Raw genomic sequence first — 24,739 nt, forward strand, 5'->3', positions numbered from 1 at the left:
GAGAAGAAGCTGAAAGTTCAAACAAAGAGTTGGCTTTCTGTTCTTCTCCTATAAAAACCGATCCGGGAACCCTCTTAGGAACAGACGAGCCGGGCTTTGAGCCGTCAGCCGTTCTATGTTCTCCGACAATACATACTTCTGCTGACGAGCCAACTACAAGTCCACAAATTACGAACAACGCGATTTTAGAGGAGACTGTGATTCGCCAGCCTTCAGTAAGAAAGAGTCTTGCAACGCAACTAACTGAAGAGTCGGGCTTTGTACCAGCAGTGGTTCTACATTCTGCAAAAATACTTACTTATCGTGACGAGCCACCTACAAGCCCACGAACTACAGACACCGAGATTTTAGCAAACGCAACAGAGGAGTCTGTGATCCATCGTCCTTCAGTAAGAAAGAGTCTCGCAACGCTCTCATTACCTGAAGAGTCGGGCTTTGAACCATCAGTTGTTCTATATCCTCCTATGACCTGCACAATGGATACAACCGAAATGTCTACTGAAATAGCCTGGCCTCCCACAAATCCAGTAACATCACCAGGGGAACCAAACATCTCCAATGAAAAAACTGCGATCCAGGGAGCAGTAGAAATCGTTTGGGATGAACCAAAGGAGGAAAACCTACTGTGTACTTGTTTTGGCTTAAGTCTCTTTAAGCCAGTGTTAAACTTCTTCACTTCCCCATTCTGTCTGTTTTCAGGGGGAAATAAAAAAGATCTGAGGGGGAAAATCCAGGATGTTTAAGACCTGGGGTAATGGGGATTTTCTTCTGAGTTAAGTCACTGGACGGAACCTTAGCCAAGGAATGTGAAGTTCTTTTGAGAAGGTTTGTTCAGGGTAAATACCCAGAAGAAAACTCGCTTTGCTCCACTTTAGACTCTTCCCTTTCCTTTTGATTCTCTGGGGTTTTGGATGCAAGGAAACACATTATAACGCGCTGTGTCCCAAACTTTAACTACTGACTGACAATTTAACCACAAAAATAATAAAATAAAATAAAAATGTAAAAAACATTATAAACTGCCTTGAGTGTTTCTCTTTTTTGTTCTTCATATATTTGACTTGGTCTGTACATTTTCAAACAATATAATAACAAATATAATAAAAATGATATATAAAAAAAACTATATATGTTCTCTGGTATTAAAATGTATCTTTAAAGATGCGCTGTGGAATGTTCCACAGTATAACATTAAACAGTTTTAATTTAAATGTATTCATGTTCGATGACGTTCACCCTGGACAAACGTACGGCGCTTTAGGGGCGCTGCTCCGCGCTTGGGCTCGGTTCTAAAGTCCTCGTGTGAGTGCACCAATAATGTCTGAGATATTTTAGAACGTTTAACTCGACATGTTTCAGTCGTCTGTGTGCAGCGTTCTCCTTGTGGGCTGCAAGAAACACTCGCACATGTGCATGTTTTACTCATTCATGTGCCAAAATATTTGCTCGTAAATACACTACTGGTCAAAAGTTTTAGAACTCTCTAATTTTTCCAGTTACAGTATTTTTCGGACTATAAGTCACTCCAGAGTATAAGTCGCACCAGCCAAAAATGCATATTGAAAAGCAGTGTTGTGCATGAACGAGTTCAAAAGAACGCGTTCATTGAACACGTTCATATTTCAGTGAACTTTGAACTGAACGCAACACTTTTGTAAATCAAAAACTTGAACGTGAATTTGTTCAAATTATGTGTGTGATGAACGACGTACGTCACTGTTGGGGTTCAGTTAAACGTCGGAATTTGACGAGTGATGATCTGCTCGCACTTAACCTCGCGAAGGCGCCTCCACCGGCAGCTTTAGCAGAACGTACGGGCTCTTGTGTCTCTCAATGGGAAGTTAATCAAACTTGACTGGACGCGTTTAGCTGCTTGTATTTACCTTCTGTACAGGCTGACCACGTCTATGTGGATCTGGGCTCTTTCACATGATACACAACTGCCCAGGGAGCACAATGTGCTGATGGTAAATGCAAAAATACAACAATAGATACATGCTCTTTGTGTATTTTGACGGGGACGCTTGTGTAGAGCGTCAAAAAATAGGATGGATCCTATTTTCTGAAATCTACACGCACAGGACGTGCTGCTCCGCGCGCGCGTATTATTTTACTTGGTACATATGTCAGTAACGCGCGTCACAATGCTTTTTTTAAATGGTGGGTTTTTCGTTTTTCTTCATACAAATTTGCTAAAATCACCGCAATATCAGCAGCGGTGAAACGCCGGAGGTGCGCCCGCGTAGACCGTGATCCTGAGCGAAAGGACCGACGCAGAAGTCCGCGCTCCACCGAACTAAACGCAGCTGACGCCCGATCGCACTCGGGGTTCTCTCAGGGGCAGTCCTAGATTCCAAGTTCTAGTCCAGGATTAGTCCTGGTTTGGTCCTGGTTTAGTCTTGGTTTAGTCCTGGTTTAGTCCTGGTTCAGTTCTGGTTTAGTCCTGGTTCAGTTCTGGTTTAGTCCTGGTTCAGTTCTGGTTTAGTCCTGGTTCAGTCCTGGTTTAGTCCTGGTTCAGTCCTGGTTCAGTCCTGGTTTAGACCTGGTTCAATTCTGGTTCAGTCCTTGTTTAGTCTTGGTTTATTCCTGGTTTAGACCTGGTTCAGTCCTGATTTAGACCTGGTTTAGTCCTGGTTTAGACCTGGTTCAGTTCTGGTTTAGTCTTCGTTCAGTTCTGGTTTAGTCCTGGTTCAGTTCTGGTATAGACCTGGTTTAGTCCTGGTTCAGTTCTGGTTCAGTCCTGGTTTAGACCTGGTTCAGTTCTGGTTTAGTCCTGGTTTAGTCCTGGTTTAGTCCTGGTCCTGGTTTAGTCCTGGTTTAGACCTGGTTTAGACCTGGTTTAGACCTGGTTTAGTCCTGGTTTAGTCTGGTTTAGTCCTGTTTAGTCCTGGTTTAGTCCTGGTTTAGACCTGGTTTAGACCTGGTTTAGACCTGGTTTAGACCTGGTTTAGACCTGGTTTAGTCCTGGTTTAGTCTGGTTCAGTCCTGGTAGACTGTCCATATACGGCGCAAAAGTTCAGCATCTTAACAGTTCTTTTGGTGAGAGTAAATTAAAAGTGCTGCAATAGTCGTGTAATGTTTTACATTTTAAATACAGTAATATTGTAATGTAACAAATGACTTAGAAATGACAGTAACAAGTCATAAATAACACATTACAGTTTTAAAGTCACTTGTCCAACAGTGTATCTTGTAAAGTTGTTGTAAACTAGAAGTCAGTTTGAAAAATAAAAGCAGCCTTTCATTTACAGATCTCATCTAAATATAAAATGAACTGAACTTTGAACTAGTTCGAAATTAAAATTGTGAACTATGAACGTAAACTATTCACTTTGAACAAGTGTGAACTGAACTTTGAACTAGTTCATGAAAAGTGTGAACTTGCACAACACTGTTGAAAAGGACAAAAAAAACATAGTGGGCCCGGTCAAGCAGAAGTAAACAGCAAGGCCAAAAATTCAAGTTAATACATCTGATATAAAAATGTATTCAACAGATACATATGTAGTCTAGTTTATGAAACTATCTTTTTTCTGTACCATTTTTGGTTCTAAAGTGCCTGCAAACTCTGTGCCTGCAAATGGTAAAATGACATAGTATGCCTTTAAATGTTCTTTGTGCCAACTGGTGGTCAACCGTGAAAAATACTCATGTCAGTCATATATGTTTTTGCTTCTAGTCAATAATAGAATTGAATTCCCAAATTTGGTACAAATCTGACAATGTTGACATTTCATGTCTATGGTAGGGGGCGCTATAGTGTTCACATTTCATATGTTTTATAGTGTATTATATTCAGACTGAGATCACACATTAGTGATTCAAATTTCAGCACAATCGGACTAAGCATGTGCGTGTAATATATTTTTTTATATTTTTTGGAGGAGTCTTTGCGTCCCTGCTGGCCAACAGTGAAAAATTCCCCATGTCCATAATAAAAAAAATTTCTCGTAGTCATGCATAGAATTTAATTCTCAAATTTGGTGCAGATCTGACAATGTTGATGTTTCATGTCTATGGTAGGGGGCGCTGTAGTATTCACTTTTCATATGTTTTATAGTGTATTATATTCAGACTGAGATCACACATTAGTGATTCAAATTTCAGCATGATCGGACTAAGTCTGTGTGAACAGGAGCAAATAATGTCACCTTGAAATTAGCCAAAATTTTTACAGAAATTTGTGGCTTCACCGCACATAAACCGTGACAGTTATCATAATAAATCAGCTAACTTTAGATGTTCCACTTCTCTCGATGATGTACGGTGATTTTCAGCCCTGTGGGTGAAGCGCCTTCAGAGGAGTTCCTTCAAACGCAATGTCAGCGAAAATGCGGACTCAAATTTCAATCCAAGATGGCCGCCTTCTGGTTTGTCAGGGGGCGTGGCCATAATAATGTTTTTTGTTTGTCTTCACATGACGAATGTGTGTATCGAATTTCGTGGCTTTACGACAAAGTTGACCGGGACCTCTCCCATAGGCACGAAATTTTTGCGTTTTCCAGGTGGCGCTGTGTCGCCATTTTTTTATGCCCGTGCACGAAACCTATATTTTATCGAATTTTTCACCACTTCTGAATATTGTGCCAAGTTTGGTGAGTTTTTGAACGTGTTTAGGGGGTCAAATTAGAGCTCAAAGAGCAGAAGCAGGGTTAAGCAGGGTTCCCACGATTATGGAAATCCTGGAAAAGTCAGGAAAATTGAAAATGTCATTTTTGAGGCCTGGAAAAGTCAGGGAATTTTGTAAATTAATTAATTTTTGTAAAAGTCTGATCAATTCTACAAACGTAGGGTGTTGTAAAGTTGTGGAAAATTCACTTTAGGTCATGGAAAAGTTTTGAAATTTTATAAGTTAAAAAGAGTGCGAACCCTGATCAAGTCATTTGAAGGCATTTTAAGAGGAAAAGCATATTCACAATTTTGTCAGACTCCACAAAATATTGCAATAAATATCTGTGAGAGGCATATCATGAAAATATCGTACCATGAGATTTGGATATTGTTACATCCCTAGTCACCAGTGAATCTCCCTGTTTTCAAATGGGCGTGATCGCCACGTGTGATCCATCCATATCAAAATAATTATGAATGCTATCAGAGGAAAAACGCATTACTAAATCATAATTTATAACCTTATAATTCTACCTGATATCTGACTACCTGATAACAAGTAATTACAAGCCAAGGTTCAGTACTTAATAGTTTCCTGGAGTCGAACATTAGTACAGTGTATTAACAGGTTTATAATAGGATAATGAGTGCAGAATACAGTTACGTATGTGTATCCATGTAGGCTTGCCTTCCACAGCTCTTACCTGGATGTTGTGGGTCACCTGCTTGTTTCCATGAAGATTAAGACTGTGCAATTAATCAAATTTTGATTGCAATTTCAATTTGTATCAGTCGATCTCTAAACTCATATAATCGAGTTGAAACGATTCAGCTTAAAGTTTATTTTGGGATATTTTCTATATAAATAAGTGTTTTTTTGTTGTTGTTTTTTTTAATATAGAGATTGTAGAACAGCTGGATATATAGTTTATTTTGGACACATTTATGTTTTTCTATGCCTTATTTCATGTTCAAAGTATATTTTATTCATTTTTATGTTTTATGCATCGCAAAACTGTGCTAAGGTACATATTTGTAGCCTGAATTTATTTTCAATTTAAAAGTTTTAAATTATTTATAACAAAGTGTTTTTTTAGAGAGAGAAATGCTGAATAAATGCATTGTGTAACTAAAAAATAATCGTTTGAATAATCATGATTTTAATATTGACCACAATATTTGCGATAATGATTTTTTCCATAATCGAGCAGGCCTAATGAAGCTAGATACGTTTAATGCTATACTGTGGAAAATCCCAGGCAAAGCAATGGCATCTCCATGGAGACAAACAAGTGGCAGACCAGAAAAGTCACATACACTTAAATATTAAATCACATGTTTACTATTGTGTCTTGCAGCTCCCATCTCAGAGAACCACGAGTCCCTGATGAAAGATGGCGGCGCTGGGGTCGTTGCTAAGGGCGACAGCATCATCACCACGGTAACGACGGAGAAGGAGGAGGAGCGGTCCGAGCAGGAAGAACAGGTCCCGACCGAGGCCCAGACCACCGAGGCCCAGAGCACAGAGGCAGTGACTGTCAGGCCCGATACTAAGGTAAAGGAAACAGGACAGGTGGAGAGTTCAGATGGGAGTATGACTTTGTTTTATTTTTCACATAATTAAACTAAACTATGGTGTTATTGCAATATAAGTCAAATGGTGTGTACTATTCTTTAAACTGATTTAAGGGAAATTATGAGTTAGTGTATTAAATGTATTAAGACCAAACCTGTATTAACAATATATTTCTACTATCCACCATTGAACACACACATCAGAATATTAACGTTGTAACTTGTTTATCTTGTATTACGTTTTCTTTAGCAACAAGATAATACAGTAATTGGTATTGATACTTTGCAGCTGATGTCGTCAACATTCCCGGGGGGTCTGATGCTAACTGGAGGCACTGCTCTGTCTGAAGCTCTGTTACTCAAATTAAACTTTAATCTGAGCTTTGTTTTAACACAATCTGATCATAAAGAGCTGATTTAGGATACGTTTATATGACGACGGTCTGAAGAGAAGATGCAAAAGTGGCGTCGCGTCTTCACTTTTTATTACGTGTTTAGACGAGCGTTTTCGGGAGTAAATCTGCGTGCATACGGTGACGCAAAAGTGTGTTGAATTCTATTGTGTATGTGGCTCGGTGGTGACGCTAAGTGGTGATGTATGTGACGTAAACACATACGTGACGTGAGCAGATCTGACCAGAGTTTTGCGTCTTGGGCAGTGTAGACAGAAACGCTACGGCGGAGCGTATTCAACTTTTTCACTCTGGAGGGTGGTTTCAAATTTTTGCGTTTTTAAGTCCCAAAAACACCGTCACCGTCTAAACTGAAGGCACTTCCGATAAAATAATTTGTTATTTTTAACCACTTAGTTGGAACTACAACAAGTGAGCTGATTTGTGTTGTCTCTTACACATAAAATTATAGTCATAAACTAGTTAGTCAGTCAATTATTTTGTTGAAAATCAAACTCCTAAACAGAACCATGAGCACTCGTATTGATCACATGGTCCTGAAAATGCGTTGTATTTTGTATCTTTTCAGAGCAGAGATTTCTTAAAACTCATTTGGCAGTGTTTGCTAATGTGTGCGTTCTAAACATTTCACCATACACATACATGTATAACACCCCCAGCGTAATATCACTGCAAAGTATCAACTGCACCTGTATAGTTATAGGTTTGGATTTTGGGTTAGGGTTGGCACTGTTTTTACTTTAAACTGGTACTTCCATTACGACTACACTGCAAATTGCTCTAATCTGGCCAAGATTTTAAAACTTATATCAGGTTATTCATCTTGTTTTATTATCTACTTACTAGACCAGAAACTGCTTATTTCTAATCTAGAGATAGTTTATTTTAAGATAACTTGTCAAGTAAAATTATCTTGCTGCATGGACAGATAATTTCACTACTTTTAAGTCATTTTCTGATAGATTTAAGTGTTTATATCTTAAATTTTGGCCAAGCTTTTTTGCAGGGAACTTAAACTTCCATAATTTTTAGTGCTCATTGTAAATTATAAACTGTATTGTACAAGCTTCTACTATTATATTTCCATTCATATTTAAGTTCCGATGTCTGATTTTCACTTCTGGCAGCAGCCGCACAGTTGCTTTGAGCTTAACCCACTGCAGTAGAACTCAAGCTTTCACTTTCTATGCGCTTGACTAATTTTACTTTTCTGTTTTGTCCCTCCTGACTCCCCCTACACACCACCACACTCATAACTGCACCCATGCCACTTCTTCCCATTCATCTACCGTTACCACAAACGCATCGCAGTGCTCCTCGCATCTGTACAACGAACTCTCCCTCCCCTCCTCCCCGGTCATTTCCAACAAACTCCGCCGCCGCCGTAGAGACGCTGCAAGAAAACGCGCATCGTCCGTGAGCCCGGTTAAAAACGGCGAGAGTTGCAAGCGTAGGCAAGCTAAAGCCGACCGGAAAGCCGCGTTATTGGAGGAGCAGGCGCTTTTGCTGTCCGCACGTAAGCAACGCCTCGAATCGAAATCGCGAGGAGGGACGCTGTTCTCTTTCTCCTTACACCTCCCTGATCTGTCCTCCATTCTGGACGAAGACGGATACCTGACGTTCCCGGATTTGTCGGAGATGCGCTTCTTGCCGGAGTGCGCCCAGAATTTCATGGCCATCAAATCGCCATCGCTCATCCCCTGCTTTCTCTTCATCTTTTTCTTCCTCCTCTCCACCTCTTTCTCCGTCCCATACGCCCTCACTCTCTCCTTCCCGCTGGCGCTGTGTCTTTGCTACCTGGAGCCCAAAGCAGCGTCCCTGACCGCCTCCATAGCACAGGGCTACACTGACCATGACAGTTCAGACGAAGAGGAGGTGTGTGTTCATATGTGCCTCATGTTAAAGCTGCACTATGGGACTTTTTTTGGAAGCCGGTCCTTCAGCTGCTTGTCTAAGTGAAGATGTTATTGCTTTGCCTGCAGGATAATCCGCACTATGGCGTTAAATTAAACTATCTTCCAATTATCGAATTCATTATTTTGGTTTCTTGTTTATGTGTGATAAACTATGACAGATATTAAAGAGGGGGTATTATGAAAATCAACTTTTTGGAATTTTCTGCCATCTTATAATGTTTTTCTATGGAAGATAATTTGTTTAATCAGATTTTGAATTTTAAATGCCACTGAATTTCTCACTTTTAATTTTTTAACTCTTAAGTATTCATGTTCAAAGTGTGTAAAATTCAGTATAAAAAATCACCTTTTAAATTTCAAGCCCTCAAATTCAACAGTCAAAATTCAGAGTGTAAAATTTAGAGTGTAAAATTCGCAATGAAAAATTTCTCAGTAAAGATCCAAGATGCCAAGGCAGAAGCAATCGATCCTCCTCACTCACACAGGATCGATTGCTTTTGCCTAGACATCTTGGATCTTTACTGCAAACATTTTCACTGCAAATTTTACACTCTGAATTTTGACAGAATTTTTTGGCGATGAATATTTAAAAGGTGAATTTTTATTTTATTCAAACATCTTTTTCCACAGTCAAAATATTCAAAATGAGAAATTCGGTGGTATTTAAAATTCCAAATCTAATGGAACAAATTATCTTACGATTACCTCATCAAAAACATGTCTGAAGAGGTTTTAGGTGTCATACACACATGTTTGGGTAATCAAGCATGATATAAAAAACCGTGCTGAATCTAAACTATGTAGAGCAGATGGAGATGGTGTTTGGTGTGCAACTGCATCTCTTCAAAACTGAGGCAGAGAGTGAAACAGAAAGACATTGAGACAGGGAGAGTCAAACCAAATACCTTCTTGCTAAAGTGTGAGTGCTACCCGAAGAATGGAAAAGTCGAGCAGACGTTAAAAACACAGAAAACCATCCTTTCAGCGGCATGTTTTTCTGAGCTTCGTAATTAATTAACATGAGAAATTTGACATGTATAACTTTGCAATAACAGCTATATCAGATTAGGTAACTGAAATGAAGTCTTGTTCGTGTGAATATAGAGATATACTCTGTGTGATCTATACCACAACTTCACAAACCTGAGTCGATGTGCTGTAGTTTGATTAGCATAATGCACAGGGATGTGTAATGTGAAGGGCTCTGATGGGAGACTGACTTAGCACAGAGAGCAAAGGGAGGAGGGACTCAAAAACAAAAATGGAAATGAGCTGTTAATACCCCACAGAAGTGTAATGTCCCCTCTTTAATTCATCATAATTTACAAGCGTTTCTATTCAAAAATACCATGAGCCTGTCCACAGATTTGACGTGTGACTTGACTCTCCATGAAAAAAAGTTTAATGCCATACTGTGGAACATTACAAGCAAAAGATAGGAAAGACTTCAAAGGCAGTCATCTGTTTTTGGACACAGTTTTGACTCATCTAGAAGTGATTTCAAAGCACAGGGTACAATCCAGGCAAAACAACAAAATCTCCACGGAGACAAGCCGCCGACCGCGATCACCCAGAAGTAAAGTTCCATAGTACACCTTTAAATGATAATATTAACCCAAACATTGTCCCGTTGTGTCCGGGGGGCTTAAGTCTGTCCTGTGAGCCCGTCTACTTTCAGAACCTCATCTCTGTTCAGCTCATCACCAAAACACATCCTCACTGCACAATGAATGACGCACTGGCAAGTCGTACCATTACACATCACATTTCATGTGGCATATTTGAATGGCCTTGGTGGAAAAAAAAAGGGGGGTTAGCCACAAACATGACAGCTTGCACGTGTCACAGCCTGATGTCAGTCCAAAACAAACTGCTTTTCTGTATATTTTGAGGTCCTTTATTACGCAAAATTGACTCTTGTGAGCTTTAAGTCCTGTTAGAATGTTGTTACCTCATGAAAAACAGACCTGGAGTTGAGTTTTGTTTCATTCACATGTTTGAGTAACACTTTATTATTATTTTGTCTTCATCTCCAAAGCTCAAAGTGCTCTGTTCCACCTTGCGATGTCACGAAGCTGTAGTTTTCAAGTTAACTGCTACATTTTACTAGCCAGGCTGGCGCCACCTAGTGCCACCACTCAATTTCATTTCTCTCCAGCGACTAGGTCAGGAATCGAATACACTAGACAGTTTGCAAGAACCCCGGAAGTTGTAGACCGCGGATCGACCAGTCAGCGATGAGCTGTGAAGCCATGACTGGGTCCCTTTTGTGGTACAGCATAACAGTAAACAAAGTGTTGAGATGGATGTAGACGAAGACAGACATTCTGTGTTGGCAACGATTCCTGAGATCGAGGATTTAAAGCCTGAACAAAGAGAACGTTTGGTGAATTTTATCAAGGGGAAAGACGTTATTGCCCTTCTTCCTATGGGATTTGGGAAACGCTTGATATAGCGGTTAGTTACATACGTCACGACCAAATAGCAGTGATTGCTTAAATAAAAAAAGTATCCGCCTACCGTTGAGCGGATGAATCCTAATGCTGCGGAGGTCAGACTGTTTCCACAAAGTGAAACTGGCTGATGAACTGGCTGATGAATCCCTGGGTGTCTGGGTGCATTTTTTGTCTGGGCACTCCGGTTTCACCCATCAAACCTAAAAAAAAAAAAAAAAAACATGCACCAGGGACTACAGATGGAAATTTGCTCTAGTGCTACAATCTAGCACAATGCATCTCTCCTGCCAAGGTTAATGTTTATTGTGCACTATCCCTGTCTCATGAATAAAATAAATAAATAAAAATACTTTTAGTTCTATTAAGTTAGGCAATTCCAGGGTAGAAATCATCCAAATGATTCTACTGAAGGTGTATGGAGTTTACAACACACTTGAGCACATTCTTTACCACATGACATCACAAGGTGGAACAGAGTGTCTCTGTTTGGGAGAAAAAACTAAAAAGCTTAAATATGGGGGGTTTGTGAATGAAACAAAACACAACTCCGGATATATTTGTGATGAGGAAACAACATTATAACAAATAAGAAAAAAAGCGTAATATGGGCCCTTTAAATTTCTTGGAATGCAACTTCCCTCCGTACTCGCAAGAAAGACCAAAAGTGGCATACATTTTTTGCGTTCTGATCTGAAATCTTTATAAAATGACTAGACTTTTCTTGCTTAGCACATATTCATTGCTTGTTTTACTTACTCCACATTTTTGGCCGCACCCATAGAAAACGCTGAATTGCTACGCAGACAAATTGCTTGTGTAGTAAGTGGACTGTAGCAGGCTTGTGAATAAGTTTGACACACTTTTTAGAATCCATAGCTTTGTGCCTAACCCATCTCAGTGTTGACAGCTCCATCACATCGTAAGTGAATGTCCCACTTCACCGGTTCACAAGTGCACGGAGCAGTGAAGCATTTCCTTGTCCATAATTCAGTCCTTCTGCGTTACGCACCGAAGCAACACAAAATCCAATAAATCATTTAAGTGGAACATTACAAGTGGCTGAAATACCTGCAGCTGAAAATGTGATCAATAAAACATTACATTTTTATAATTTGCAAAGCTGTGTAATGCAGAAGGGCTGTTCAAGTGCATATGACAGGTTAGACTGCTCATTTCACTAAAACATAACATCATTTAAGATTAAGATTTTGCTCCAAATTTTACCGAATGTGTTGTAGTTTTTTTCATTTCGCTAAAGTTTAACTCCTGTCCTACTATACTGTTAACAAGGGCCAAACCTAAACTGCACAATATATATAATGTTATAACTTCACTAATTAAAGGTGCATTGTGTAACTTTTCTGGTGGAGGGTCCATCAAATGCTTTTCTCCATGGATGTTATTGCTTTGGGGGACTCGAGTCAGACTTGAGTCACTATTTTTAGGATTCGACTTGGACTTGGGATTTGAAGCTAAATGACTTGGGACTTGACTCGGACTTGAACCCTGTGACTTACTTTTCTCTTTACAGTTGTTAAAAGCGGTACTTAGTTTTACAGGAACAAACTGGAACATGTCCCTCGCACTTCTGTTTGTTACTTTGGATGTAACTGAAGTACTGTGATGTGGTATCCTCAAATGTACTACAGTAATATACAGTAAAATACAGTAAAACAGAAGGACCTACATAGAACACGATCCTTTAATTTTAAGTTTAGTTTAGTTTAAAAATCATATAAATTGCAAAAAATCTAAGTACTTTGGTTTATAGACTTGAAATGACTTGAAGCTCAAAGCACATGACTTGGACTTGACTTGGACTTATGGGCCTTGACTCGAGACTCGACTTGGACTTTCCTGACTTTGACTTGGGACTTGAGGTTAAATACTTGAGACTTACTTGAGACGTGCAAACAACAACTTGGTCCCACCTCTGTTGCTTTGTATGGAATGTTTCACAGTATGGCTTTAAACTTTTCTATCTTTATGGAGACTAAACAAAGACCAGACCAAGTTATAGGTCAGATCTGTGGAGAGGCAACCCCACTCACATTCAGAGTGCCTGTTTTTCTAAGTATTTTTGAGCTATAAAACCACCTGTAATTGAATAAATGTAAAGTAGAGCTGTTTAAAGTCATACTGTGGGACATTCTAGGCAGTGCAATGACAATTACAGTACATAGAAACAAGCAGGTGACGGACCCCCAACCAAAAAGTTACATAATGCACCTTTAAACTATATAACCACACCTTTATTTTGTTAAATTATTGTTTGTTGTTAGAGTTGTTAAGTGTGATGTCACTTCCGGGTCCATCAGCTGATTGAAAACAATGAAAATTTTTAGGATTTCCTCTTTTTTTAGCAACCACACATCTCACATTAAAAAAAGAGACCGTAGTTGTTTAAAGCAAATAAGGTTATAAGCCTGAATCTATGGTTCAAACTGCGACAGAAAGTGTATAAATGAGGTTGAAGTAAGAAGCTAGGCTAGGCTAGGCTAAGATAGCGGTTAGTGAGATATACACACTGGTATTCCTGTATCATGATAGATTATTACTACATTATTTACATGTTTGATACAGTTAGAGGTTAAACTTACAATTTGGAAAGGTAATTATGTCTTATTTGATGAATACAGAACAAAAACAAAGCTAGAAAAAATTTGCTGTTAAAGTTTTGGGTGGACCCGGAAGTGACATCATTAGAACTGAGCACTACTTCCTGTTTACGTTTTAACGCTTTTTATTTCCCACAATTTTCCACTTATTTCTGTAAAAAATATTATCATTATTGACCACACTACTTTAGCAATAAAGTATTTACAGTAATTAATCTGTCATATGCACTTTAAATATATACCATCGTCACATGCATGAAGAGAAGGGAGAGGGCCTGAAAGTCTGATACCAAATACAACTAAAATAATAATAATAATAAATAATCCCAAAACACCAATATACTGTATGTCCACTCCCATTTACCTGGTCGTAGTTTCACATTATTGGATTGGTCGATGTTAAAAGTCTTATATTACGCAAAATTCACTCTTGTGAGCTTTAAACCATGTTAAAATGTTGTTACTTCATCAAAAACATACCTGGAGTTGTGCTTTGTTTCATTCAGATGTGTTTGTTTAAGATCAAATATGCAGGATTTTGTGTGTTAAACATGTGCGAATAAAATAAAACACAACTCCGGGTATGTTTGTGATGAGGAAATATGAAAGATAATTTGTTTCATCAGATTTTGAATTTTAAACACCGCTGAATTTCTCACTTAGAATTTTTTTACTCTGAAAAAATGTTTGAATTATTTTTATTCTGAATTTTAGTTGCTGAAATTTGAAGTGTACATTTTCAGAGTGTTTAGAATTCTGTATTTAAAAAAAAAAAAAAATCACCTTTTAAATATTCAGCACAAATATTTTCAAGCCCTCAAATTCAACAGTCAAAATTCAGAATGTAAAATTCGCAGTGAAAAAAATTCACTGTCCTTCTCGCTCGATTGCTTCTGCCTTGACATCTTGGAACTTTACTGTGAAATTTTTCCACTGTGACTTGACTTGAAAATATCTGAACTGAATATTTAAAAGGTGACATTTTTTTATTTTGAATCTGAAAAAAGTATACTTAAAATTTCAGCAACTAAAATTCAGAATAAAAATAATTCAAACATGTATTTTCAGCATTCAAAGTGAGAAATTCAGTGGTTTAAAATTGTATTTAAAATTAAAAAACTGATGGAACAAATGATCTTCCATAAGGAAACAATATTATAACATGGATTAGAAAACAGCTTAATATGGGCTCTTTATTCTCTGCTGATCCTGCTCTGATTTCAAAACATGTTTCTCTCAATTATGCAAAGACCTTCCTCTGAGTCTGTCTGCTTCGCTTATTTTTTCATTTGCCTCCCCTTTTCTTCTGCTGGTGTCTAGTAATTTGTGTAGCGTTGTCTAATTTATGTAAAACTCTAATATTTCATTCTCATTCTTCCCATTAATTGTAAAAAATTAGTTATTTTGTGGTGAGTTAATGTTTTAAAAGTTGGGTTTTCTTATTTCGTGCTTTCGTGGATTTGCCGTTGGTCTGTAGACCGACAGTGAACAGACTGATTTTGCGTTTGACGGAGACATGACCCCCACCGAGGTTTGTACTTAAGAGTCACCACCATTGTAAAGCATGAAGCCTGATTTTAAATGTGTTTTAATTCATCAATGCATGTTTATATTTTTATTTTTATTACTTAGGGAAAATGTAGGCAAAGAGATAACTCTATTCAAGTGGGACTAAAATTTTATACCCGGGGTCTGGAGGTATAAGGAACTGTGTGATTAGTCTAACAGGTATCCACAGTTCAAACTTCACCCCTGCCGTAATCAGGGCAGTTTTTTGTGATGTCACTAACTACTTGAATTTGTAGATTTAGGCACTAATGACCAGAAAGCTAGAACAGTAAATAATATTTTTTAAACACCATATACACTGGAGAAAAGTAGTCTGATGTAGGCTTGATTTGGACCTGGTTTAGTCCTGGTCCAGTCCTGGTTTAGTCCTGGTCCAGTCCTGGTTTGGTCCTAGTCCAGTCCTGGTATAGTCCTAGTCCAGTCCTGGTTTAGCTCCAGTCTTGCAAGTGTCAACACACCCTTAGTGGTTTAAGTTACAAAACAGTTTTCAATTATAGATAATAGTCAGGGCGTTTTAATACATATTTTGAATTCCAATAGGGCATGCGGCATTTACCCCATTCCAAGAAAATGTATTTAAGTCTTAGCTGTATTGTCTTTCTGTTCTTAGAGATAGAAAACATTAAAGACCTTGCTTGTTTTTGGTCCAGTTGTCCTCCATTGTTTTGAAGCGAGTCCTTATTTGAAACCATTTTGTTCCCTCATTTTCTTTCAGTTATATAATTACATTCACAATCTGTCTCTTGCATGCTGCACATTATTATTGTCTCTGCTCCCCCTTTGTCTCCAGTCACTTTTGCACCTGTCACCACACAGTTACACCTGTCACCACACAGTTACACCTGTCTAACACTGTCTGTTTTCTCTCCCCTGTCACCACTGTTGCACATGTCACCACACTGTTACACCTGTCGCCTCTCTGTTACACCTGTCGCCTCTCTGTTACACCTGTCGCCTCACTGTTACACCTGTCGCCTCACTGTTACACCTGTCGCCTCACTGTTACACCTGTCGCCTCACTGTTACACCTGTCGCCTCACTGTTACACCTGTCGCCTCTCTGTTACACCTGTCGCCTCACTGTTACACCTGTTCCTCTCTGTTACACCTGTCGCTGTTGCACCTGTCGCCTCACTGTTACACCTGTCACTGTACACTGTCTCCTCTCTGTTACACCTGTTCACTCCTGTCGCCTCACTGTTACCTGTCCTCACTGTTACACCTGTCACCTGTGCCTCACTGTTACACTGTCTCACTGTTACACCTGTCTCCTCACTGTCTTCTCCTCACTGTTGCACCTGTCCTACACTGTTGCACCTGTCGCCTCACTGTTACACCTGTCGCCTCACTGTTACACCTGTCGCCTCACTGTTACACCTGTCGCCTCACTGTTACACCTGTCGCCTCTCTGTTACACCTGTCGCCTCACTGTTACACCTGTCGCCTCTCTGTTACACCTGTCGCCTCTCTGTTACACCTGTTCACTGTTACACCTGTCGCCTCACTGTTACACCTGTACCTCTCTGTTACACCTGTCGCCTCTCTGTTACACCTGTCGCCTCACTGTTACACCTTACACCTGTCGCCTCACTGTTGCACCTGTCACTGTCTTACACCTGTCGCACCTGTTCTGTTACACCTGTCTCCTGTTACACCTGCCTGTTCACCTGTCTGTTACACCTGTTCACTGTCGCCTCACTGTTACACCTGTCACCTCACTGTTACACCTGTCGCCTCTCTGTTACACCTGTCGCCTCACTGTTACACCTGTCGCCTCTCTGTTACACCTGTCGCCTCACTGTTACACCTGTCGCCTCACTGTTACACCTGTCTGCCTCACTGTTACACCTGTCGCCTCACTGTTACACCTGTCGCCTCTCTGTTACACCTGTCGTCCTCACTGTTGCACCTGTCGCCTCACTGTTACACCTGTCGCCTCTGTTACACCTGTCCCCTGTTCTGTCACCTCACTGTTACACTGTCGCCTCTGTTACACCTGTCACCTCACTGTTGCCCCTGTCACCTCACTGTTACACCTGTCTAACCCTGTCTCCTCTCTCTCCCCTGTCACCTCACTGTTGCACCTGTCACCTCCCTGTTGCACCTGTCTAACCCTGTCCCTTCTTTCTGCTGTCACCTCACTGTTGCACCTGTCTAATCCTGTCTCCTCTCTCTCCCCCTGTCACCTCACTGTTGCACCTGTCCCCTCACTGTTGCACCTGTCTAACCCTGCCTCCTCTCTCCTGCTGCAGTCGGAGGTGGATGAGGACTCTGAAATGCGCACACAGGTTTGACTCTGAACCTTCACATGTGACAGTGATTCTCAACTGGACTCAAATGGGACCAACTTATGACAACTGTAGTAGTATTAGTTTCACAAAATTTGCGTTCAAATTTTTTAAAAGTATTAACAACAGACTAAAATGTGAATTACCATACTTAATACAAGCATCTCATGTATTTCAGAACATGTTTGTAGGAGTCCCAAATCCAGACCATAAACCGTACAGTGTATATATAAATGGGCATGGCGAAATGTCTGTCTGCCACGTTCTAAATAGGAAGTGAGCATGGGCACACATCTGGCTCCATCGACTCTGGCTCCAATTGGCTTTACATTGAAATAAATCATCACCCCTCTCTCTGTGACCGCTGTAGTGAGCCTCGTCATTTTTGGTCTTAAAATATTCATATTAACTCGCTCTACATCAGGGGTGTCAAATTCAAATTCACAGAGGGGCCAAAATTAAAAACTGGGACTAAGTCGTGGGCCAAACTAAATATTTATTGAAAAATTTCAACATCTGCATGTTTTCTCTTCTTTCGAGATATGTAATGTTAAACCATTTCTTATTAAAGTAAAAGTTTAATAATAGTTTTGCTTAAACACTGAATCCAGATCAAGCAAAATATAAAATAATAACAATGAAATAAATAAATAATGTCTCTATAGTCTATCTGTAGCCGGCAGACCAGGTCTAATACATATTTGATATGATCTCGTGGGCCAAATATAATTATATCGTGGGCCAAATTTGGTCCCAGTGCCTGAGTTTGACATGTCTGCGCTACGTGATCGGGAGAGTTATTTTGTCCATAAATAAATTCCTATTCCTAATATGGAACTCTGCTCCATATTCACTCCTATAATCGCAAGCCTCAATGAGCTTCATTTGACTAGATCTGAACGCTATGGGTGATGTCACACTTCCTTTGTTCTTCCCCCTGTTTATACGTGAAATATATAACTATAACTATATTGTTTATTTAAAATATTAACTTCCAAAGATCCCTGTTATTAGATGATCAGAAATACAGCCTTAAACCTTTCTTAATCAATATGGAACAAACCGCAGCCTTTTGGACAACGACCAAAATATTAATACAAAGATGATTTTAAATGTTCCTATGACTCAGCTTTGGTCCCAGTCCCCCAGTTTGAGAACCGCTGCTGTCTCTGCATCACCGTCCCTCCATCACAGACGCACTGAGCTAATGCTAAAATATCAGACATTTATTTGTGCTAAGTCACGCTGGCTCCGCTCCTCCTGCTTCCTCATCACAACATCAGCTCTGCCAAACGTCCATTCAGTTGGTTAAATACACTTCGCTGCTGCTGCTTCAGTGCTGATCCCGTCTTATGCTGTTTACTTTGTATTTTTATTACCGATGTTGCGAGCTAAACTGCTTTTTTGCCTTTTTATGCTGTCAGTGTTGTTCCAGCTGCTGCTCAATCTTTCTTTCATGTTTTGATACGCTCTTGTTTTTGTTTGTACGCCACAAGGAAAGCAATTGTAAAATTTTCAACAATTCTCCTTGCATTTTTGTAATGGAAACGGATCCATTTTATTAACAAAAGTATTCACATGCATGGTTAATAGGGATGTAACCATATCCAAATCTCTCGGTTCGATATTATCACAATATGCATCTCATGGTACGATGTTTATTGTGATATTTTGAAAATGCTAATATAATTGTAGATGGGACACTTTTTTTTGCTTTTAAACTACCATGACAAGTTTTTGGTGTGAATTATTTCCATCATAATCCCAAGAATTCAAGTAAAAAACATATCTCTTCATGTTGTCTGCACTGAAATGAATCATGGGATATGTAGTTTCCGATGTTTATAAGCTGTTGCTACTATAAAATCATGCATTTAAGCAAAGGAACTTGTGATTCGATATATTGTGACAGCCCACGATATTATTGTGACACTTTTTGGCAATACAATATCACGATATTTCGGTTATTGTTACATCCCTAAAGGTTAACGCAAGAAATTTTTCGTATCTTATAAGTTATGTTATATTTAAAATTAATGAAATATTTGGGTTTTTGGTTTGGGGAATTACATTTATTACATTTCAAAATATTGCTTACATACAAGGACTGTAGGGCTTTTTTTTTTTGTGTCTTAGTTGACGACAATTTTTATTAACTTAACATTTTATTTTGATTATATGGGACAACCGCAGAAAGGAAAGAAGTTAGTGAGAGAGTGAGTTGGCTGAAAATTTGGAATTCATGTTAAAAGACAGATTAAATCATTAGATCATCTCTTTTCCTAGTACTTTTTTACACATAAATAGTTAGTTTATAGTAAATAGTTTTAATAAATAGATCTCCCCCTGCAGGTTTAGTCTTGTGAGTTCAGTTTTGGTCATGTACACAGAGATACGTAATAGTTTTGAGAGCTTTTGCCATGCCCCATTTCCAATCATTTGGCAGAACATGTCTTAAGTCAATCAAGAATCTCTTTAGTCGACTACACCCTTATTACATACATTTTGCTATGTACATTATAATACTCAAATTCAAGTAAAAAACAGATGTTGAATACACTTTGTTCAAACGTAACAGAACTAAAGGTATTTATATCCAATATGCTTATGAGATTACTTAAAGGGCACATATTACAGTATTTTCTTATCTGTTATAATGTTATTTCTTCATCAAAAACAGACCTGGAGTTGTGTTTTGTTTCATTCACACACGTTTAACGCACAAAACCTGCATATTTCATATTTTGGAGTTCTTGTCTCAAACTGAAAACACTTTAGTCCAGAGGTGGGCAATTATTTTTTCCATGGGGCCACATGAGAAACAAGAAATATTGTGGAGGATCAAAATGCTTAACTCAATTCTGCATAATATTACTTATATTTCTTTATAAAAATCGGTAAATAGCATTGTTTTAACGAGCTGGTAAGAGTTTATGTTATGACTAAGCAATGAAAAAATGAGGCTGACTTACATTAAAAAAAAACACCTCTAAAATAAAAGTAATGCAGCTTTAATCCACGCATGAGGTAAAATGATACAGTATGTTTGTTTTGTAATTCCAAATCAGCTTAAACAGGCCAGTCAGAGTCAACCAAACGGCCGTATTTGACCCGGGAGATGTATAATGCCCAGGTCTGTTCTATTTTGTTCCACCTTCTGATGTCATGTGGTAATACAAGAAGTGCTCCACTGTGTTTTCAAACATCATACACTTTCACTAGAATCATTTGGATGGGTTCAGCCTTGGAATTGCCCATCCTCAATTTAACAAAAGTAGTCGTAAAAATAGCTCTGTTAACGTTTAAACTACCATTACATGACAGGAACAGAGCGTTTTGAGCTTTGGAGATGTAGACAGACTGATGTGTGAATGAAACAAAACACAATTCCAGGTATTTTTATGTATTTTTGAGGAGATAACAGCATTCTAACATGACTTAAACCTCACAAGAGTTAATTTTGTGTAATCTAGGACCTGTAAACCTCTCAATCTTGTATCTCTTTACAGTATAGTTTCATAAGACGCGTGAAAGGGGAGAATGTTTTTATCCGACACAGTAATCTGATGCTGATGGAGGTCAGTGAGAGCATCCATGAAGACGCATGAAACGTGTGGTCTTTGGAAAATACGCCAGTCTAACCCTATAGAAAGGCCTGACTAAGTTAACATAATATTGCATTTTGCTGTGACTTCTTGTGGATTTTGTGCAGTAATTAAAAAGAGAGAAACTAACCAAACCTAACTGAATTTATGATAAGTTAAAAGGACGCTTGAAAATGTTCTTAGCAGTAACCAGAGGTGGGTAGAGTTGCCAAAAATTGTACTCAAGTAAGAGTAACGTCGCCTATAAATAACATTACTTGAGTAGAAGTACAAAGTTGTGGTCTAAGAAATAACTTAAGTAACTGTAAAATGACTACTACTCAAGTAAAAGTAACTTAAAGAGTACCTGTCAGGATGTAACATTTGGTTTATAATTGGAAGTTAATGTAATTTGGAGGACAAAACTTAAAAAAATGCACAAAATCTGGTATTTTCAAAGGATAAACTCAGGGCAGTAGACGGGGGCACAAAAAGGGTTTGTTGTCCTGGGCTCCAGTGTTTTAGGGGTTCAGAATTGGACTCTCTTTGTATGAATTTATATTAAAAGTCAAATTTCTGTTGACAGGCCTGGATAGACACAAACATGAGACAAACTTAAGGGCATCTGCAGGATCTGTGCAAGAAAGACAAATGTTCAAATCATTTCATATTGTCCACATTAAGCTGGGGTCACCAAATTTTTCTCTCTGGGGAAAACATTATTGCTCCTGACTGATGGTCGGGTCGATCGTATAACAGAATTGTATGACTTTGATGACGCAGATTATATTCTTTGAAAACCGCCACACTTTCTTTACATATCAGACAAACTGCAAGGTGCTTACGCTGAACAAAAAAATGATTGCTTATATACTGTTCTTTGAAAATTCGGCACTCTCTGTTAACTTTTCGTACTTTAACACTCGCCATTTTGCTGTCCTTAACGCAGGCGCAGAGTACTGTAGTGCAATTTGACTGTCACTGTTTGATCTCGAGGTTGTCAGGTGATGAAAATTCTGTGGTAAATTCAGCAGCAAATAGGTCATATAATTATTTAAACATAAATTTAAATACTTCATATAAATATCATTTTTAAATTGATAAAAATCAACAAAATACAAGATGCAGACATGTTATTATTTCCCAAAAAGTAATTAAAATGGTAAAAAAAAAAATAGGCCATGACAACTTTTGAGTATTGCCTCATAGGGCCAGTTCAAGTGGTGGGGGGCAGAGGGGCTGTGTGTAGAATTAGTTATAACTGGAAGAGGAACCACAACTTTTACCCAAGTAAGACTAAAAGTGCTCTGAAAAGCGCAATCTCTTTAAAAAAGTTTCCTCAGATAAATGTAACTGAGTGAGTCCTACCCACCTCTGTCAATAACTACAATTGAATTTGTGCATGAAGCAAGATGGCATCATGTGGGCACTGGGCAGGTAGATTTTATTAGCTGTGTGTTTCCGTCCTCTTGATTTAATTATATTTTCCTAACCATCATGAAGAGGGTGTATTGCTGCTTTGTTCATCCGACGGCTTTTATATTTGATCCTTTTTTTTTAGTAGTCGTCAAAACAAGACAAAACATCCCTTTGTCCTTTGTAAGCGAACTTGAAACAAACACTTTTCCAACGCAATTATTTGTAATGACAACTTGATTTGTTTGATGGCTGGCCAGGCTAGCTTTTTGTCAGTTTGTGCTATTGTTTTAAAGGTGCACTGTGTAACTTTATCTACTATTATATCCATTGGAGACAAGCGGGTCAAGCCACTAGCCCAAGTTACAGGTCAGATCTGTGGAAAAGCGGGACAGCTCCTGTAAGAATACAAGTGTTTCAAGTTTTTTTTTGAGCAATAAAAACACCTTTTAACTGAGTAAATGCAAAATATACTTAATGCCATACTGCGGAACATTCCAGGCAAAGCAACATCATGCCCATGGAGAAGTAAGTGGTGGAGCCTCCACAAGAAAAGTTACATATCGCACCTTTAAAGCTTGCAGATTTTTACATATAAGCACTGATACTTTGCAGCTGATGTCCTGAACATTCACTGGGGGGGTGATGCTAACTGGAGGAACTGCTCTGTCTGAAGCTCACTTTAATCTGAGTTTTGTTGTTTGTTGTGCAGATTTAGCTGGAACTACAACTTATGATTTGTGCTGTAAAACAAGTCCCTCGTAAATAACATTACAGTCACAAGTTAAATAGAGTTAGAAAGGAGTTGTTTTTTTTTTAGTTAATCGCTCTCTCCTTTTTTGTTGAAAATCAAACACCTAAGCAGAACCATGAATGCTTATATTGATTTTCAAACAATTTAAAAACTTATCAGACGGTGTTTGCTAATTTGTGAATTGCGTCACCATGGACTGATTAATTGAATTTTGATTACAGTTTCAATTTGTGTGTCGTTCTCCAAACTCATATAATTGAGTTGAAATTATTTAAAGCTTGACATGTATTTTGGGATATTTTTATATAAATAAGTATATTTATTTTATTTTTAAATATAGAGATTGTAGAACAGCTGGATATATAGTTTATTTTGGATACATTTATGTTTTTCTATGCCTTATTTCATGTTCATAGTATTATTTTGTGTTTTATAGATCGCAAAACTGCGGTACATATTTATAGCCTATACTTATTTTCAATTTGAAAGTTTTGCGTAAATTATCAATAACAAAGTGGGCTTTTTTGGAGAGAGAAATGCTGAATAAATGCATCGTGTACCAAAAAATAATCGTTTGAATAATCGTGATTTCAATATTGAGCAAAATAATCGTGATAATGATTTTTTTCCATAATCGAGCAGCTCTACATTCCTCCATAGACTTGCATGAAACCCCCCCAGTGTGATGTCACTGCAAAGTAGGACTAGCATTTTATTTTTTGTTGTTGTTGTTGCTTCTTGATGCATTTTGGACGTTCAATCTGCATTAGCGTATCCAAAAGCATAAACGCATGCCCGCTGCTCCCTCCTCCCGCGTCGGCCCGTTTTTCAAAGCCTGTCCCTGGGTCACTTTAGGACAGCGCCACCCCCGTGGAGGTGGCCAAACATCAGACCAACATCAGCGAGTTGAAGAGATCCTTTCTGGAGACGGGACCCACCTCTCCCGGCCTGAGCGAGTGGGACAAAAGGCTCACGTCCTCCCCGACGCGCTCCCCCAAACTCGACGACGCCCCCATGATCGAACCGCTGGAACTGCAGGACGTAAGAGAGGAGCATGGATCAAAAAAAAGGGCCTGATGTTGTGTCTATAGTGCAAGAGAGTGTTTGAATTGTAAAATGTAGTGTGGCGTTTGAGACTAACTAATGCTCACTGGTTTTGGATTAATCTTAATTTAGATCATTTTGATTAGAATACAGATAAAATTGTTTGAAACTACTTCTATACTGCATAATTAACCTGTATAGAAAATATAGATCTAATATATTGTTATTAGTATGTTTTGTAACACTTATTAAGCCTATGTAGATTAGAAAGTTGTCTTGCTGAACTGAATGGACTAATAATTTAAACTTTACATGACTTCGCGTTGTACTGATTGTGACATTTTTTTCTTTTTTTAACAGTAGGGACCAGCATGTTTTACGTTGTACTTACCTAGTGTGATGATGTGGTGCTATCGTTTATAGTCTGTAAGATATTTAACACGCCTGTTTGTGGCCTAGTTTGAAACTGAAACTGATCTCACTGGGATGAAGTTGG

General features: G+C 38.6%; 1 protein-coding gene across 2 annotated transcripts in view; it reads left to right on the forward strand.

Annotated features, from left to right (window-relative positions):
• Positions 1 to 24,739, forward strand: part of LOC110174884 (band 4.1-like protein 3) — a 141,596-nt gene that overhangs the window by 83,261 nt on the left and 33,596 nt on the right. For both annotated transcript variants that reach the window (XM_020940995.2, XM_020940996.2), the window contains exon 12: positions 5,970 to 6,166. In XM_020940995.2, coding sequence (XP_020796654.1) covers positions 5,970 to 6,166 — 197 coding nt within the window. The remainder of the gene's footprint in view (positions 1 to 5,969; positions 6,167 to 24,739) is intronic.

The sequence above is a fragment of the Boleophthalmus pectinirostris genome, unplaced genomic scaffold, assembly GCF_026225935.1.
Source record: "Boleophthalmus pectinirostris isolate CB_2022bp ecotype Guang Dong unplaced genomic scaffold, ASM2622593v1 HiC_scaffold_16, whole genome shotgun sequence".
NCBI lineage: Eukaryota > Metazoa > Chordata > Actinopteri > Gobiiformes > Gobiidae > Boleophthalmus > Boleophthalmus pectinirostris.